Source organism: Natrix helvetica (genome assembly GCF_964273705.1).
Source record: "Natrix helvetica genome assembly, chromosome: 4".
Classification (NCBI taxonomy): domain Eukaryota; kingdom Metazoa; phylum Chordata; class Lepidosauria; order Squamata; family Natricidae; genus Natrix; species Natrix helvetica.
This window is the reverse complement of record NC_138550.1, coordinates 57,440,101-57,460,081: the sequence shown is the minus strand read 5'-3', so window position 1 is coordinate 57,460,081 and position 19,981 is coordinate 57,440,101. Positions and strand designations below refer to the sequence as shown.

General features: G+C 37.2%; 1 protein-coding gene across 5 annotated transcripts in view; it reads left to right on the top strand.

The window, feature by feature from the left end:
* The window catches only part of PRDM15 (PR/SET domain 15), a gene marked incomplete at its 5' end in the record, with an annotated part of 57,601 nt that extends 52,943 nt beyond the window's left edge, over window positions 1–4,658 (top strand). For 4 of the 5 annotated variants that reach the window (XM_081951320.1, XM_081951318.1, XM_081951317.1 and 1 more), the window contains 3 exons: window positions 61–141; window positions 1,428–1,637; window positions 2,168–4,657. In XM_081951320.1, coding sequence (XP_081807446.1) covers window positions 61–141; window positions 1,428–1,637; window positions 2,168–2,644 — 768 coding nt within the window. In that variant the 3' untranslated portion in view covers window positions 2,645–4,657. Of the gene's footprint in view, window positions 1–60; window positions 142–1,427; window positions 1,638–2,167 lie in introns of all 5 variants that reach the window. The other variant, XM_081951321.1, reaches the window with a different exon arrangement.
* Between the last annotated feature and the right edge of the window lie 15,323 nt (window positions 4,659–19,981).

Below are 19,981 nucleotides of genomic sequence, written 5' to 3'. Positions count from 1 at the left end.
TGACTATCCTTTCTACGTAACTGCAAATTAATGTTTTTTTTGGTTATGCTTTAATTTTAGGTTCTTTCAGTTAGGATTGATGACTTGGAGCAGCTGTCAGAGACCACAACTGTTGATGCTTCATCTATAGGAATTGTGCAGGTAAAGTTCAGATGTAGTCAGATAAGATGCTCTATTCAATCACGTATTTTCATATTGTATTATAAAGAGAAAGTCCATAGCTTGCAAAAAGAATTATCCAAGCATGCATGCTTGGGGGCTCTCCGGAGCTTAATCAGGAAACATTTTCAGAATACAGATTTTGATCCTATGGATAGAGATTTTGCAAATTCAGAAGCAAAAACAAAATGTATTGCTTTAAGGTATACTAGGCATACGTTTGGTGTCATACATTTTACCATTTGTTGAATAAGAATACCTGTATATTGATGCAGCATATGAACAATTATATGTATCTAAATTAAGGTCAGTGGTTCTGAAATTTCTAGAAATAAGGACTCTCATATTTCTCCAGTTTTAGATAGGAGACATCTTAGGCACTTCTTTGATGAGATACATATGGAGTTCAGTCACAAGAAAACCACAAATCTGTTACACTTCAAAAATCAGCAGCTGTCTGTTACTTAATGGATTAGAGCAGTGTTTCTCAAACTTGGCGACTTTAAGTCCTGTGGACTTCAACTCCCAGAATCCCCCAGCCAACATAGCTGGCTGGGGGATTCTGGGAGTTGAAGTCCACAGGACTTAAAGTCACCAAGTTTGAGAAACACTGGATTAGAGCATAATTACCATCCACATTGGTATCAGCTACAATAAATGCTAATTTAAACAAACAAATCTAAACAGTGGGGACAGAAGGGTAGGAAATGCAACAGGGGTCATTTGTGATATTTTTATTTATTTCTTAGATTTATACTCCGCCTTCCCTTCAGGAGTTCAAGGCGGCAGTCATAACACTCCCTCCAAATTTCCCCCACAACCACCACCACTCAGCAAGGTAGGTTGGGCTGGAGAAACTGACCAGCCCAAAGTCACCCAGGCTCTGTGAGACTCTGTGGCTGTGACTGGGGATGGACTTGAACCTGGGTCCTAATCCATCTCTTTAGCTAGTACATCATATTGGCTCTCTGTCTGTTAAAGTTCCATAATTATGTTTAATAGCTATTTCTATTCCGTCTCAAACACATATAAGATAGCTGAACACTATGATAATTTATAGCAGGGGTAATTAGCCGAATGCAATTTTAGTAGCCTTTGTGCTATTTTAGTATGGGCAATGTCTTGGTTGAATCCTAAACAAGTAGAATCAAAGTTACTTATAATATTCTAATCTTCCCATTAGAGTTTATCATGAAGTTCATTTATTGAAATAAAGTACTGTAAATGAGAAAGGTGACATTGAATTTCATCAAAATGTCTTCCTGTAGCCAGATCTAGCTCTGGAACAAAGTGAATTACCAGAAGGGAAGCATACAAAGGCTCATAAACGAGGTCATAAACAGAAGCACAAACCTGGCGAAGAAGAGGAAACACAACTTCCTGAAGATTCTGCCTTCACTGAATATACAGAAAAAGAAGTGGAATTTACAGGAAATGTAGGAGATGAAACTAATTCAGCAGTGCAAAGCCTTCAACAGGTGAGTGCCATTTGCAAACCAAAAAATGGGATTAAAAAATATGAGACTTGTATCAAATATGTTAATGCGTGGCATTTGCACAATAATGTTTAAAAATTTACAAATGGATTTGTAAAATATGCTTATAAGTAAAAGAAAAGAAGGGAAAATTAATAAAAATTAGGATTGTATGATACCACTGTGTATAAACTTCCTCAGTGAATAAATTCACTCCAGTCAGAGGAAAAATTACATCTTTTGGGGAGGAAAAAAAAAAGTTTGCCCTCTTGGCGAAATAGTCACTCCTGTATGCAGTAGACAGCATTCTGGATTTGATACTCTGCTCAACTAGTTACTTATGTATTGAAATGGAAGATTTCTGTAATTCTGTTTTAAAGATCAGTCATAATCACATTTATCCATTTTTTTTGGTTCAACGTTAGATTAAATTATTCCATTCTGTCATATAATATGTCTTATATTTCCAATTCTAATAATCACCTTGATAATTTCAGCTGTGCCAGTGCTAACTTTCGTTCCTCTTTTTTCAGGTGGTGGTGGCCCTTGGAGATCCAAATGTGTCAGCTCCTTCTAGTTCTGTTGGTTTGACCAATATTAGTGTTACTCCGATCACTACAGCTGCTGGAACCCAATTTACAAATCTACAACCTGTAGCTGTAGGTCACCTTGCCACGCCTGAACGCCAATTGCAGCTAGACAATTCTATTCTCACAGTGACTTTCGATACAGTTACTGGTTCTGCCATGTTGCATGGCAACCGTCAAAATGATATCCAGATACAGTCACAGCCAGAGGCAACCAACCCCCCATCAGTAGCTCATTTTATAAACCTAACAACTCTGGTGAACTCCATTGCTCCACTAGGGAGCCAAATATCAGAACAGCATCCCTTAACCTGGAGGGCAGTACCTCAAACTGACGTCTTGCAGACTCAGGCCCAGCCATCCCAACAGACAGGGCAACAGCAGGTTCAACCTGAACAGCAGCAGCAAATGTACAGCTACTAACTTTTACTTGAAAGAAGACAACCAACCTCTGGATGGGTTTGCAGAAGCCCTTTGGACATCAAACCTAAATCAATTGCTGGAAACCAAACATGGGGAATAAAAGGCTTACACTATGAGATATATGCTGATGTTAACCCAGGAACTGGAAATGCCAAGCCCTTTACAATTTCACACTCTTAGAGAAATCATTGCTACTTTAGCAAATGATGGGTGCTGTTAATAAGCTGCAGGAAATAGATATGAGGCAGGTTTTAGAAGAGTTAAGATCAATTAAGAAAGAGATAGTGGTAATAAATAGTAAATGCAATTACACTGTTTTTAAAACAGCAGAGGAAGAACACTTCAGTGTAAAGCTAGGATAGGCCTGCCTGGGGTACAAGAGCCTAACTGAGCAAAAAAAATTTTTTTTTTTAAGTTTTGCTTTTGCTTCCATAGACCAATCCATTGCATCTAATGGAATAAAGTGGGTGGAAGTCGGGTGGGGATAGTCTGTGATGTGATATGTGCTTTGTTTCATATATCATTTCCATTATACTTATGGAGATACCACTCTACACATAGGACAACATGGGGTGTTACCTGAAATTAGATAGTCTAATGTTAAAGTAATATTTTATGGTCTCTTACCTAGTAAAATTAAAGCCTGAATCCATCTCATGATCTAAATCTGTAATGAGGTATATATTTATAAAACTGCTTGCTAATTAAATATAATGCTTATCTAATAGGTGGAAAGCAGTTCTTCCCATTGAAATTGATTTGCCAGTTGGTCATTAATTCATCAATTTGTCTGTTCTATCATGTCATAAATATTTGGGTCCAGGTTTGGTGAAAGGTCATTTCTCCGTAATACCCTTCATATTTCATTCTGTCTTCCTGGCAGATATTTGCAAACTGAGGAACCCTTTCCAATCTGACATCATATATCCACTTGCATCATTCATAGCAACTGATAGGAGGGTTCTGCTTCTGGAACTAAAAATGCATAGCAGCTTATTACCCGGGTGCAAATTAGAGTATAATATCCATTGCAGGTGATACTGACCACAAAGCGGTAGACTAAACAAATGCTAAAGAAAAGTATCTGTCCTAAGCAAAACTTGGAAGAAAATTCATGTTATCCAGTCAACCTAAAGGGAACATTTCTGAACCCTTACATGCTGTATCTGTTTGACATTATTAAATCCAAGTTCAGTCTATATCATCTGTGTATGCTCATTCAATAAAAGAGAGGAGCCCAATGGTTGATGGGGAAAAATTGAATAAATCTTTCCTTTGAATTTGTGAACATTACTTTTTTCTAGGCAGGTAGTGAGAAACATATGAATTGCCCAAAAGTTGACCAATGATTTTCTTAAACCTGTTTCTGCTAACAAATGTATTTTCCTATTAACAAGGAATTTTTTCTAACCTAGTATATTACGTGCTTGGTTTATAAAAATTAAGAATCAGTTATAATACAATAATACAATAGTAGAGTTGGAAAGGACCTTGGAGGTCTTCTAGTCCAACCCCCTGCCTAGGCAGGAAACCCTATACCGTTTCAGACAAATAGCTATCCAACATCTTCTTAAAGACTTCCAGTGTTAGTTAATTCTAAGGAAATGCAAATGAAACTGGCAACTAAATATTTATTTTGTGGAGGATCTCTTCAGAATACTTTTTTTTTCTCTTTAGAATACTTTTGTTTATTTATTTTGTTTCCTGTACCAAGGAGAAGTTAGACTTGATCCACAAGTGACTCCTCAGTGACTATGAAAACCGTACATTGCATTAATTTCTCAATGGAAACTGGCTATCACAAAGTTTTATGTAACATCTTTCCAAAAAGGCTGAAAAAGATACAGTGAAGCATCCTGCATATGTATATAGTCCTAGGTCAGGGAATGTGGGCAACAGTATGCTGGTTTGCATGGTGATTTCTACATTAGAAGTCTAGCTTGCATAAATTAGGATAAGCTTGAAAGCAGGACATTGGCTGCATTTATGGCATAGTGGTAAAAACATTGCAGAATTAACCATTACAGTTCTTAGTATTAAAAGGAAATACTGTATGTAGTACAAATAAAGACAGTAACCTAGGTTGCAGCTTTTCTATCTTACTTTAAAAATTACACAAATGCCTTGATTGATCAAGGTTACATTATGTAGTGAAACTATTATCTGTAGGTCCCTAACTTACTCATTTCTTTCATTCTGCATAATATAAAATGAAATAGCATGATGGTATGTTTATGTACACATATATCCTACAATAAGGTTATAATGCCGCAGGCGATAGACTTTTCCCTTCATAGGACCGTGAGAATCCCTAAAGAGCATACATTGTAAGTTACAATTTTGTTACCAAACAAATTTCAGCCAGATACTATTTTAGAAGTCCTACATTTCATGAATGAGAGTTTGACAAGTTACAACAAATTCTGATTTGATAACTTTATGGAGAACAGCATCCAACAGTGACTCATCAAGAAAACGAATTTGGGCACTTTTCAATTTTCATTTCCATTATTTAAATAACAACTACTTAAGAAAATATTAAAGCTTATTTCAGCAACTATGAAGAGTGTATCAAAATTTGGAATGCATAGTTGTATTCCCTAATGCATAATGTGTCTGATCTCCTGAAATTTATAGCTACTGAATATCAGAGCCATTCCTGTTCAGCATCAGAGAGAAATGATTACCTCCATGTTATTCATTTATAAAAGTTCTGTCATAAAATAATTCCAAGGAATTTTAATTCCCTAGAAAAAGATAATTTGCACAATAATTTCAAGAAATTTACTGATACAATTTGGTAAATTTAAAATGGTTTTACTCCAAAATTTTATAGTATGGATATTCATATAATGGATGTTGATGCCATAGTTCATGAAACGGACCTGCAGTAAATGGTTATTGGCCATTTTGGAAAATGGCTTTCATAGACATCTGCTTGCCCATCCATTTTTGAAATGCAAAGTGATGTCTTCTGTATTATTTGGGATGGAAACTATCAGTAATCCATGTGGGCATCTAATACAATAACCAGGCAGCCGCATTGCTAGCAATGCATTAATAAATGTAATACATTCATAAAAAAACTTAAGACAATTTAGTTATTCCCTGCTATGTCTTTGATGGGATTTTCCCCCTAATGAAGGCTAAGAGATAATACATTATTGTCTCGCTGAAGAAATGTGCTTTTAAAAATATATAGCCAACACTGTGGCTTTTCTTGGTTTACGCTGTGCTTTGTAGTTGTTATGAAAATAATTCTGAGATGAGTTTTGTCGGAGTTTTCTTAACCCTCTAGCAACATATGTTAGGACCAAATTAAGAGGCAGCCCTCCTAGTCATAGTCATGTGCCGTATTCTTGGAAGAGTTTTGGTTCCTAAGGCTCCTCCTGGAGCAGCTTAAAGCAAGTAGATAAACCCTTCCTTCCTTTTTCTTGTGACCAACTTCTATACAGAGAACTCAAATGCTACATGGACTCCATTTCCCCCCACAAAATAATGTTTAGTTTTGCACAAAACATTCTGGGGAAACTCCTAATTGTTTTTAGGAGGTTTTTTTGGAGGTGTTGCATAGATTAAGGACCATTGGTGTAATAGTATTCATAATATATGACACTTCTAGCACATATTTAAAATAGTCTTTATTTTAAGTCTGATTGTTGAGCTTATTTCATTACTGGGTAGACCAACCTTCCCAGGCCTATCATGCTATTCATAAAGATACACTGATGTACTTCAATGGATCACTTTGAAGTCTCCTATCCAAATGTTTACCAAGTCTAACTCTGCTTAGCTTTTGAGACCACCAAAGCTAAGGTTGGCTATGTCTACTATCTAACTACTGAAGGGAATCTTCAGGAATGGTTCCAGCTACAGCTGGCTTAGCAACCCAAGATTGACAAGGTAAGGAAGTGTGACTTTGCACAGAATTTTAATTCTGTAATTTTTCTCTCTCTGATAAAAAGGACAGAACAAATGTGTAGGATTGTTAAGTCCTGTTGAAACTACTACTGTAAATTGTTCCATTGCCTGTAAATATATTTGTTAATTCTAGTACGTAATTGTGTAAGAAACCATTAGGTTTTGTTAAAGCCACTACTGCCTCCTAAAGCATCTGGTAAATGACCCAATGCTGGCCACCTAAGTAGACTGAATTTATATTTTGTTTTTCAGAACATGCCTTCCATATATCTTTTTTTTTTTTTTTACCAGCGATGTAACTGGTGAAAACTAGGCAACATATTTCTCATTCCACAAATGTTGTTAGGAAGATCAATTTACTGGCCGCTAGACCAATATCAGAAATGAGCATTTGGTTTGATTGGGCAAAGCACAGCCAGCCTCTTTACTTATAGTATCCTATGTATTCTATAATTTGTCATTTGAAAAAGAACAAATGAAAGAAGAAAAGGAAAGGAGCGGAAGCCTAGCAAGGAAGATCTGTCCAACAACATCTAAACAAGAGGCCTAGCTGACCTCTCTTTAGTTGTATTCTCTGAACTCTGAACATGTACTGAAATCCAAGAATTTATTCATGAAGTAGATAAATAACTACTTTATCTAGGCTAACCTGGGATTCTGTATGTACAACTTTTGTCTTCTCTCATGCTTCCTTGTATTCACTCTTTCCCAATCAACTTCTTTTTATATTTAGAGTTTGATTGTATTGATTTAATTCAGGAAAAACTGCACAATCACACAACTAGCCCTTGTGCTTCCGAACAGGTACAATTTGTTGTTTTATGTTTTATATAATATATTTTATAATATATAGATTATATATTTTTAAGCTTTAGACAGGAAGATCCAAGAGATACCAGGGTACCCTACAGATGGCTTGCTGGGCTACGTGGCTGGGCCCTATACTCAATAACTTTGTATAATAGCTGTCATGCAGATCAGGTGTCTGTGAAGCTAAAATGAAGGTAGAGAACTATTTTACTGAAAAGTTCAATAAAATTATACAATAAGATTATAAACAAATACGAAGAGAGCTTCTCTCCATTAAGTCTGCTCAAGCAGAGGCTAAATAGCCATCTCTTTGTGGTGCTTTGCCTTGGAGTTCTGCACTTAGCAGGACACGGAACTTGATGGCATAAATGGCTCCTTATAGCTTATGATTCTTTAATGTTGTGAATTATTTTGAATTATACTGTGGTGGCGCAGTTGTTTAGAATGCAGTATTGCGGGCTAACTCTGCCCACTGCCAGGAGTTCAGTCCCGATAGGGTCAGAGCTGACTTATCTTTTCGAGGTAAGTAAAATGAGCGCCCATATTTTGGGGGGGCAATTGCTGACATTGTAAACCACTTAGAGAGCGCTGTAAAATACTATGAAGCTGTATATACATTGAAGTATATTGTTGTTTTTATGGAGATCCCTTGGAAAAAGTATTCATTAATATATACATTCTTCTAGCTGCTAGGAGAAACAGCAAAAAGGAAACAGGAAGCAGGAGAAATATAATGGCAAGGTTGGCAGCATTAGGAAGGAAAAGAATGAAAAGGAGAAGAACATTGGTGATAAGGCAAACGGGGGGAAAAAAGTACCTAGGAAAAAAAGGAAAAAAAGAAAGCTGGTTTAAATGTTTACAAAATGTTAAAAACACCAGCAAACAATGCCTCTCAAAAGTAACTTAAACTTCAGAAGGTAGAATACTTTACAGCCTTAGGCACCTGCTGTCAATTCCTTTGTTTTTAATCATTTCTTCTAATCTTATCTGCAAATGTAAAATAACACCATCTACTATTTCAGGAAAAAAACATTCCTTCTGTCAAGAAAATATAGTAGATATTTATAAGAACCTTCTGTCATACAAGCCAGTTGCTCATTATGAAGTAATATAGCCCAAAGCAGGAATAGGTAACACATACATAGGACTTTCAGTTCCAATAAGCCCCATTCAGCTAGTTCAATTGTAAGGGATGGTTGGGGTATAGTTTAACATATCCAGAGATCTCCATGTTGCACGCTACTTTTCTTCCACTGCAACGTGAGGTTTTAATTTGCATAATTTGGATTATGATCTCACATTGTGATTAGACTCACTTGGGAGTAAGGTTCACTAAATTCAGGGAGTCTAAATCAAAATAGAACTGCAGAAGATTGAGCTGTTAGTCATAAAAAGGGCAGGCACCCCAGCTGACTTTCCAGATACTGCCCACACTTTTCCAAACATATTGCAGCAAAATAGAATTGATATATCTTTCAGATCCTAGCTAACGTGTCACCACATAAGTATTGTCATTTCAGCACATATACACAGACTATATCTAGGCAAAGGTTGGAATCTAATTGTACTTGTAATATCAGTCTGCTGGTGCTCTAAGGACCAACTGCTAATAAAGAAAACAGCAATGTGCAAGAAAAGATGAATCATTCATGAAACATTTCTTGTTGTTGTTTTGCGGCCTACAAAGTCAAAACCTGCTAATTTTAGTTCTAGCCCAGCAAACTTAAAAAGAAAGGTTTGTCTGCATGAAGTAGATGGAATCGAGCCCAGTGAGCAATGATAAGCTTGGATCCATGTACGTATATGAAAGCAAGTTAAAACTACCTGCAGAACCAGAAGGAAGAATGGGAAACTTGTTCCTGGAGGCAAATATATCTAATCTTTTCCCCTTCTCCTCCCTCTTCTGCTATTTTCCCATGCTGTGCACACAGATCTCAACATGCTCAAAAATTTCCTGCAGGCATAACTACCCTTTGTGGTTATTTGAGTGAGAAAATGGGTTAAGAGACAGAAATTTTCCATAAGCAAAGCAAAGGAAAGCAAAACATAATGAATTGACTCATGGTATATCATAATAAACTGTTCTAATTGACTGGCAACAAACGAGATATTTCTGAGCAACTGATAGACACTACTGGTTCGATTCCAAAATGCATTGAGCAGCTAGCTTCTTATTTAAAGCACAAGGAAAAACACATTCAGTTATTGGCACCTCCATACCAAATTTGTACCCAATTTGGAACTGGCTCCAGATTGAGCACAACCTATTGTGTGCTTTTGGGAGCTGAACTGATTTATTTCTGATCCTGATCCAGGTTATTTGAAACCAGAGCAAAACTGATAATTCAGCTGAATCATTGTTTGACAAACCTGGGGAATCCATTTTCCCCCTGCTGGGAATTATTGTAATCCAGCTCCTGGACTCCAGACAATATTTATTATCTCCTGCCCCCCCCACCCCTTCACCCCCACTGTCTACAAAGTGATTTATTATCCTCTTTCTGAGGTTCAATTGTCCAGAGTTGACCAAATAAATATGGTCAGTTGTTACAGATATTGGACTAATGCTTTTAAATACACAGAGGAACAGCAGTAAGCAGATTTAAACTCAAACTGTCCACCATGGACCTCACCCCATTCCTCAGAGGTCCGTAAGGAGGCGTGCATAAGCTCACCAGCATGCCTACCATGTACCATCCCTGTCCTACTGTCTCCATTTATTTGTACTCATTTCCTTTGTTTATGTCCATGTTTATACTTATACCTGTTATCTTGTACATGTTTGACAAACCAAATTATATATATTCTCAATTAACCTGTCTTCCCAGAACTTTCCATTATTACAGTTTCTTTAAAAAGATTAAACAAATGCAGACACACATAATGAAAAACATGTAGAGTAGTGCTAACATTTTTTGCATGTTGTTTGCATGTTGAATGGAGGGTAGTGTTTTTTTTATTTTATTTTACGATCACTGGTAGCTTGGAGGTGGTATCCCAACTGGATGCTTTCTTGGCACTTCCTCTTTTATTAGCTGGGGGATAATGCTTGGGTCACAGCACTTTCTCTGAAGAAGATGATAGGCCAGACTCAAACTGCTTTGTGAGGAATCTGAAAGAGTATGAGTGGAAGTACTCAGGGTGTCCCATGAATACTATTAATACTAGAAAATAATGTGAAAGTGTTGTATCTTGAATAGTAGGCTCCCAGTGAGGATAGCGAAAATAAGAGATTGTTGATAATTCTTTGAATAAACCACAAAGATTTCAAAGTACCACTTGTGTCATAATAGCAGCAACAAAATATCTTGTAAAATGTACCACTGAAAATAAGTTTAGGGGCAACCTGGGGTAAATTTTTATGGAAAGAATTGTTATAAGCATGATTGAATCTGGCAGTCACAACCTATCTAAATATCTAAAATTTTATCATGGATTTCACAGCTGTAATGGTAGGCAAAATAGATTCCATATCCTAAGAGCCTGAGATCTGTTTGTCTCTGCCTTAAATTTATGAGAAAAAAAGCATTTCAAGGAATCCATTCAACCACACTCAACGTGTATTCCATAATGGAACTGCATCTAGATGGAGGGAAGTGGGGTACCTCAAGACTCTGTCTTAGGCCCAACACTCTTCAGTATCTTCATAAATGATTTAGATGAGGGGATAGAAGAGAAACGCATCACATTTACAAACAAAACCAAGCTGGTGGGAATAGACAATATTCCAGAAGATAGGCTCAAGATACACAAGGATCTTGACAGACTTTAGCACTGGGCCCTACCTAACACAATGAAATTCAATAGTGGGAAAAGTAACATTTTACACTTAGACAAGAAAAACCAAATGCACAGGAATAGAATGGGTGGTACCTGGCTCAATAGCAGCAACTCAAGATGGATCTAGGAGTCCTAGTAGACAACCATTTAAACATGAGCCATCAGTGTGCTGCAGCTGCCAAAAAGCCAACAAAGTCTGAGGCTGCATTAACAGAGGGATAGACTCAAGATCTAGGGTTAGTGTTAGTACCGCTTTATAATGCCTTGGCAAGATCACACTTGGAATACTGCATCCAACTTTGGTCTCTACAATATAAAAAAGATGTTGAGATTCTAAAAAGAATCTCAAAGAAGAGGAACGAAGATGATTAGGAGACTGAGGCTTAAACATATGAAGAACAGTTGCAGGAATTGGGTATGTCTAGTTTAATGAAAAGAAGGACCAGGGGTTTGATGATAGTAGTGTTCTAGAACTTAAGGGGCTTCCAGAAAGAAGGGGGGAGCAACCTATTCTCCAAAGCACCTGAAGGCAGGACAAGAAGCAACGGGTGGAAACTAATCAAGGAGAGAACTAATCTAGAAATCAGGATAAATTTCTTGATAGCACAATTAATCCATGAAATGGCTTGTCTTCAGAAGTTGTGGGTTCTCCAACACTGGAGGATTTTAAGAAGAAATTTGACTGAAATGATGTTTATCTGAAATGGTATAGGATCCCCCACTTGAGTAGGAGGCTGGACTAGAAGACCTCCAAGGTACCTTACAACTCTGCTATTCTGTTATCTTTATTGGGTCCTACAGTTATGCCAAAATATTGCAGAAACAAAGGAATAGATTCTCTCCCCCCCCCCCTTAAAATAGTGGCAGAATGAACTGTATGGAAACACCTTCATGTTCAATCCAGCATCTCTTTGGAAGATTTGACATTGTTTGTTCCCCTCTCTCACTCCCAAATTCAGAGAGCTGGATGGACCAAAGATCTGACTCAGTATAAAACTATGTACCTTGTGTTATTGTATTGTTGGCACTGTAAACATGCCGACTGAGTCAGTCAATCCTTTTGTGAGAATATAAACCAGGATCAAAGCCAGCACCTGGTGTCCTTGCATAGCTGCCAGAACCTTGGCACTCTAGCAGAATCCAGAGCAACAGGAATGTCAACATGACTTTAGAGAGAGCGCCGATTGTCACACAGAAATATGTTTTCTTTTTCTCAGTAGCTATCAAGGCAGCAAGCCTGATGGATCCTTCAAGCATGGATAGCAAAGGAAATAGCTGAAAGAAGTATGCAATAGTAGAAAAATAAACTTTCTAATATACATTTTACAACAGTGAATTGCTTGCACATAATATTTGTCAATATTTGAATTAATCTTTTTTCAACAAAAGGTTCATGGGTAAGGACTTTCAAATAATATGATCGACTTTTCTTATGTCTTTTGTGTATGATACGAACTTCCAGATTTGTTTGCTTTAAATGTTCTTTTTATAGGTTGCTTAGGTTAATGTTAATTTATCTTATATGGTTTTTTAATAGTGATACCACAATAGGTAGATGTGACATTTGTATCTTGTTCATTAGCTTATTTACCATTATCATATTATAATCATTAGAATTTATTTGTTTAGTTTCTTAGCAAATGGAAGGACAATCGGTGAAAATCCTTGGACAATAGACCAAATAGAAAGCAAAAATGCTGTGCCAGGAGGCGGCAATAAAAATAACCTTTTATATTGTTGCCAAACAAACAATATGGACATGCCAGTAGCAGTAGCAGCTAAGTTCAATTTGACAGTTTGCCTTAACCCAGGGGTCTCCAACCTTCACAACTTGAAGACTTGTGGACTTCAACTCCCAGAATTCCCCAGCCAGCACAGCACAGCTGGCAGGGAAATTTGGGGAGTTGATGTCCACAAGTCTTCAAGTTGCGAAGGTTGGAGACCTCTGCTTTTAACCTACAGAAGGAACAGAAAATTATCTGCTGATAGCTGGCCATTCCAGCAGTAGCAGACACCTTCTTAAATACATCTAATGTCATTCTGGGCACTAAATAAATTAAAGCAAAGTTGAGCCCAATCCTTTAGGTTTCTCTGAAACACTGACTTTGTAGCAGGGGTGGGTTCCTGCCAGTTCTAACCTCTTCTATAGAAGAGGTTCCACAAATCTACAGTGCCATTTAGAACCAGTTCCAGCTCCCTCCCCCCGCCCGCACATCATCAAGATGAAGAACGAGAGGAGGAATTCTGGGAGTTGAAGTCCATAAGTCTTAAAGCTGTCAAGTTTGAACAACCCTGGGTTTTTTTTTCTAAATGGTTAGGGGTGCAAGGGTCTTGTAACTTGACAGCTTTAAGACTTGCATGCTTCAATGCCAGAGTTCCTGAGCCAACATGACTGGAGGAGGAATTCTGGGAGTTGAAGTCCACAAGTCTTAAAGCTGACAAGTTTGAACACCCCTGAGGTTTTTTTTTCTAAAGGGTTAGGGGTGCAAGGGTCTTGTAACTTGACAGCTTTAAGACTTGCATGCTTCAATGCCAGAGTTCCTGAGTCAACATGACTGGAGGAGGAATTCTGGGAGTTGAAGTCCACAAGTCTTAAACCTGACAGGTTTGAACACCCCTGAGGTGTTTTTTTTCTAAAGGGTTAGGAGTGCAAGGGTCTTGTAACTTGACAGCTTTAAGACTTGCGTGCTTCAAATGCCAGAATTTCTGAGCCAACATTTTGGTTGCTAAGCAAGAGCGTTGTTAAGTGACTTTCACCACATTTTACAAGTTAGCCATGCCCACCCAGTCACGACTGCCAAGCCACTCCCACCCGGTCACATGGCTGCCAAGCCACTCCCACCCAGTCACATGGCCGTCAAGCTACTCCCACAAAGCAGGCCACACCTACAGAAGAGGTTCTAAAAAATTTGAAACCCACCACTGCTTTGTAGCTAGCTTATTTTGCAAAATCCTGTTGGACCAGAAGAGGGCCAGAATAGGGAATATTCCCCATAGTTCTTTAGCAGCAATTCTACTTTTACGCTTACTTTTGTGTACACCTGTTTTATGTACAAAACAATTGGAGTTTAGAACAGCACCGCAGTCATGGACCCTCTTTCTCCAGGCCCTGAAACTGCAGGCATTTGACTCTTGCAAAAGGAAATCCAAGGAAAAATGAAGCTGTTCAACAGCTGAAAAATATGTGAAAAGATTGTCACTGCTCAGAACGGTAGCTGATTTAAAACACAGCATTGTGAGGAAGTAGTTTGGTGAAAGAATACCTATTGTCTACTGAACAACTCCGTAATTTCTATAGGGTATTTGAGCATTTCCATGGAAACATACTGCAACCATCCTTCACACTGCTAATCTTGATGGGCTGGTAAACACTGCTATCAGTGCTTGGATAACATATGAGGTCATGAAGTCTGTGTCCTCTTGAGTAATAACTGAGCTTAAATCTGTGGAAGGTGTGCCTCAACTATTAAATGTAAACAAAATCCAAGGACTAAGTAATTTTCATTGTGCTATTCTCCGTAATACCTCTGTGGTTATTTTATGAAAAATAAAAATAAAATGTGAAGTAATAACCACTTAAACTAACGTAGAAACTTAAATTCCATGAAGGCACCTTAGAGATATCTCATTCCAAACAGGAAAAACTTCTAACCCAAATCTTTTGATAAAAATCAAGCATTTCAGCTTGTAAAATACAAACTAAATTGCTTGATAATCTCAAATGCTTAAAGCAAGCCCAGACATTGTTTTTTCCCTTCCTCCGCGTTGTGGTCTTGCTTTGGATATAAAAGAGGACAAATCTTTAGTAAGGGAAAGAGGGAATTTAGCAGATGTAACTTGCATGTATAACTTTTAAGTTTATGCAGCACTTCAAAAAGAAAAAAAAAGAATGCCTGCAATTATTCACATAGCACATTGACAGCTTCTTAAAGCAACTGCAGCAGGAAAAGATTCCAGGAAGAGATGCAGCTGCTTTAAATAGTTACTAACAGGTGATGCAATGAGCATCCTATGTACTTTTTCCTTGAATGCAACATGCTGCACATCCCTAACAGCCATTAGAGAAATAGACTATGTACTTTTATCAGGCCACTTACAGTTGCATATTAGGGTGTGGGCTTTCAAGTTCCCCATAATTTTTACATCAATCAAAAGAATAAATAAAGAGAGCGAGAGAGAAAGGTGTGGTGGTAAAATCCATATTTAGTTACACTCTTCAAATGGAATGTGGGAGGAGGCTGTAGACATTCAAATTAGGCTTCATTGAGCACTAAGGCTGTTTCAGGTTACACCTGAGATTTTTCTCAAGGGTTGCTGGGAAGAAACACTCAGATTCTTCAGTAAATGGAAAATAGAATTAGAAAGAAAATCATTTTCATCTTGATTTTATGTATTATTTATTTATAACCTTTATATATATTTATTCAAGGTAATTTTCAACATAAAAACAAATAAACATGTATAATAAATGCAAGAATAAAATCGGTGTTACTATGAATTATTCCGTGTAGCCTGCCTTTCTGTTTATAGGAGCTTTCAAGCTAATTTACAACATTAAAACAAAATACATGATATCTTGATGATTTATCTGTTTTGGTTAAAAGCAGTTATTTTCTACTACTCAAAGGATAAAGCAGTATACTTCTATGTCAGAGATTCTGTGATATTTTACAATGATATTTTATATTGATTATATTATAGTACCATATAATATTTGTTGGTAAACAGTGACTATTGATAAATTGAATATTTTAGGTAGATTTTCTTCTTTTCCTTTATTTCCTCTTTGTTAATTTTTTTTCTGTTTTTAAAATCCTTTTTCTTTTCTCTCCTTTGTTCTTTTTATTTTTTTCATACATTTACACATGGCCTAATTTAATTGTGTGTAGAGAGGTTGTATACAATCTTTTTAGTAATTATATATAAATAATATAAAGTTAAAATGCATTTATATGCAGTTCTCTCTCCCTCCCATGTGTGTGTGTGTGTGGGGGGGGGGGGGGGAAGACAGCCAGAGAGACAAAAGGGGAGGGAGAGCGGTAAAATCTATATAACTGCAATTAAAATTAGTATCAATACATTCAATTCAAAGATTTGGTGAACTTAATGTGTTTTTCCCATTTTCCAACCTCTGGGACAGTGGGAGTCAAGCACACTTTTCTGTAGAAGGGATTCCATAGCTTGGGAACCACAGAGAAACAACAAGCTTGAGAGAGTGATAAACATGTCAGAAAAGCTAAGACTGCTAATCTACGTGGCTGGACAGGTCAATGGTGAGAAAAATAGCCTCTTAGAAAGTCCTAAATCAGTTCTGAACTACATACATAATTAAACATGGAGATAATTTTGATGTAATTTGATATTTTTTGTAACTTATATATCACTATATGAATACATACTCACAAATAATCCAACATAATTTGATGTGTCATAATCCCAAGTAAGTGTATACTGGGATTGTGGTTAAGATGTTTTTATAAGGGGTTGAAACCAATGAACTGGAGAATTGGTGGGCTCCTCTTTGTGGGATGTTTTCAAACAGCATCTCAACAATGAGTGGCCAGGCTGCTTTAAGTTGATTAATGTAATGAATATGGGGTAGAATCTGATGACCCAAATAGTATCTTCATATGAGCTAAAAGTATTTAACCACTGTTGCTCTACCTTGGCAAGTTGCTGAGCAGAGAAGTCTGTGAGTTGAAGTCCACAGAGATGCTCAGGTTGGGAAACACTGATTTAATCAATCTTTCGCTAGCTGCATATCATTCACCTCTCCAAACTGTTTGACCATTAGCATTAGGCTATTTATACATGTGCCAAAAATGGTGTGCTAGAAACTAAAGCAATACCTGTCTGGGTTAGGAGAGATCTTGGAAATATTTCCACTGAATCTAGCCCCGTTGCTCTTGGTTTCCTTGCTATTTCTTTTTGCACAGTTTGCACACAACACAGCACTTATTCCTGAGTCTGGGCTAATACATATGTCAGACTGAATCCACAACAAATAAAATTAAGAGCAAAAAATGGGAATAATGAAAATTGTGTTAAGAGTAGCAATTGCTATGCTTTTGACTACAAAAAAAAATCAAATACACATTTCTAAGCTTATAAGAGATCTGTGCAATTCAGCTGTGAGCTACCTGTCTTTGCCCAGGGATAAAGAAGCTTACATGAACTATTTGGAATCTTATTTCTAACATACCTTTCACCTTTAAATAACCCCAAACCCTTTTTAAATAGTGGGCAATAAGTCAAATACTTAATGATTTTAAGTCATTCGAGGCATGCAAAGATTCCTTTGATCTCAAAAGACCCTTTTCTACTTATGCAAAGTCATTCAGATGCAGATCTTTTTCAGAATCTTTGAGCATATGCATAAAACATCACAAAATGTGATTTTAAAGTAAGGCTAAGGCTATAAAATGTGTGATGTATATTGAATATTTCACAAAATGTTTAATAAAGGTTAGTACAGCTACTTTGTGGAGAGACAAACATTTAGGATAGTAGGACATTAAATGTCATGGTTAGAACTTGTCCTATTCTTGTCTGCACACTTGATTGAAATTATTTAAAAGATTTTAGATTTTTTTCATGTGTCTCTGTTCTTGGCCCACCTGTTGGAATCTATTAAGATATGAAGAATATATTTTCTAGCAGGTAGTTGGTTATTATAAACTATTGAAAAAGTATTGTACATCTATATCTGATAGTTTTGTATTAATGTTTGTTCTTAAACAAAAGGGCAAGAAAGAAGGATTCTGAGCAATATGGTTGATTTATTTTGATGTTCTTCTGTTTAAAACATGATTTCCTAGGTTTCTCTTTTTTTCTACCTCATAACAGAGTTGTTTTATAATATTTTTTCTACATCTCTATATTGCAGGAGCAAACTCACTTATATATTCATACTGTTTATCATGAATATTGTGGGACTTCCAGATGGTTACACACAGTGAGAAGCCACCATTTGAAGTGGATATTCACTGTATACATTGCTGCCGAACATTTGGTGACATGGACAATATAAAAACACTGTAGATAAATAAATGAAATTTTAAAACTTTTAATGCAAATAATTGAGAAAATCTGACATGACCTTCCACTCTGAATTCTCATTTAAGCATCCAAGGAATCTTCCTGAGTGTATGACTTACAAACTGCAATTAAGCTTTAGAAAAGATACACTGGGATTTTTCCTATCTAGCTTTTTTTAAAAGGAGAGGTTATTTTTAACTTTCGTGAATTTACTGTATAGCTATTGGTGTAGGTTGTTGCATGGTATGTGGCATGGGAAGATGAAAGGCGTGAGTGCAGACTGATGAGACTGGTTGTGTGGAGGAGGTTTCTTCAAGCCTAACATTTAGAAACTATTATCACTGCTAATTGAGAGGTTCATTAAAGAAAATAATTCCTAGCAGAGTTCTAAATAACTTACCCGCCCTGTTTCGATTCCTCCTATAATATAAAGTAAGGGTAAAAAAAAAATCAGTTAGGAGGCTGGCACACTTCATTCTGGATTGTTGAGAACAAAATGTTGTAGGTGGATTTCTATGAAAAACGGTATTGATAGTGTTGAAAGAAATATCCTTCTGGGTTCGGCTCCAAGTGGGGAAAAAGACAGATGGAGGCTGCTTGGAAAGATGGTTTTAATGGTGGACAGGACCACATGGCTTGAGTCCTGAACAGAAAAGGTGATCACATGCTTCAATGTTGGTGGAGAAGAAGAGAAGGAAGAACTGAGATGCTGAGTCCCTGGTTTTATGCCCTCTCTGGCCTTTGATCTTGAGCTTGTATTCTGATTGGTTGTCAGACTCCCATGGGGCCATGCAGGGGAAACTCTCTAAGCTGCGTTTTGAATCCAGGTTTAGTTGAGTTCTCAGATGCCATGTGGGGAGTTGGGTAAAGGGCCAATATTACCATGCCCTAATCCCATCCCCCTGGAGCTGAAGGGGAGACCTCTTTATTATGTAAAGGGACTGGCTTGGGCACCTTAATGGCCCATTGATGAAGTGGGTGGAGGCAGGAAGCTACAAGGAGCTATTCTCTCTTTAAACATGTTTCTTTCTTTTCACATCCAGGGAAATGTAATATTCTGCCTTTTCAATATTTCCTAGGATATTTCATTTTTCTGGGAGGGGGCTGGGTGATAACTTTCCACAATAGAACTAGTTATAATTAATCAGTATATGTGCGCATCTGCGCATATATGCTGTGAAATGGGTATATTATTGTATTTTGTGAATGAAAATACACAGTGACATTATTTTTACCTTATATTTAGATATATAGGCAAGTTTCTTTATTTTTAGCATTACTAGTTTGACTTCTATTCAGTGTTCTGTTACTATGACTGATCGTGCCAATTGTGAGACCATTTGCAAGAGGCCCTCAACATTCCTGAAGTGCCAGTGCACTTCAAGGCCCAAAACGGTTGGGAACCCCATGTATCCTGAGGAATATGTGTAACACAACATATCACAAAAGAATGAAGAACTGCAGGGTAAACAGAACAGGCACACAGCTTATCCCAAAATTCAAAGGAAAAGAGACATCTATTCCCCAAAGCACCTGAAGGCAGGACAAGCAGCAATGGATAGAAACTAATCAAGGGGAGAAGCAATCTAGAACTAAGGAGAAATTTTCTGACAGTTAGAACAATTAATCAGTGGAATAGCTTGCCTCCAGAGGTTGTGAATGGTCTAACCCTGGAGGTTTTTAGGAAACGATTGGACAACCATTTGTCTGAAATGGTATAGGGTTTCCTGCCTGATCAGGGGGTTGGACTAGAAGATCTCCAAGATCCCATTCTCCTCTCCTCTCCAT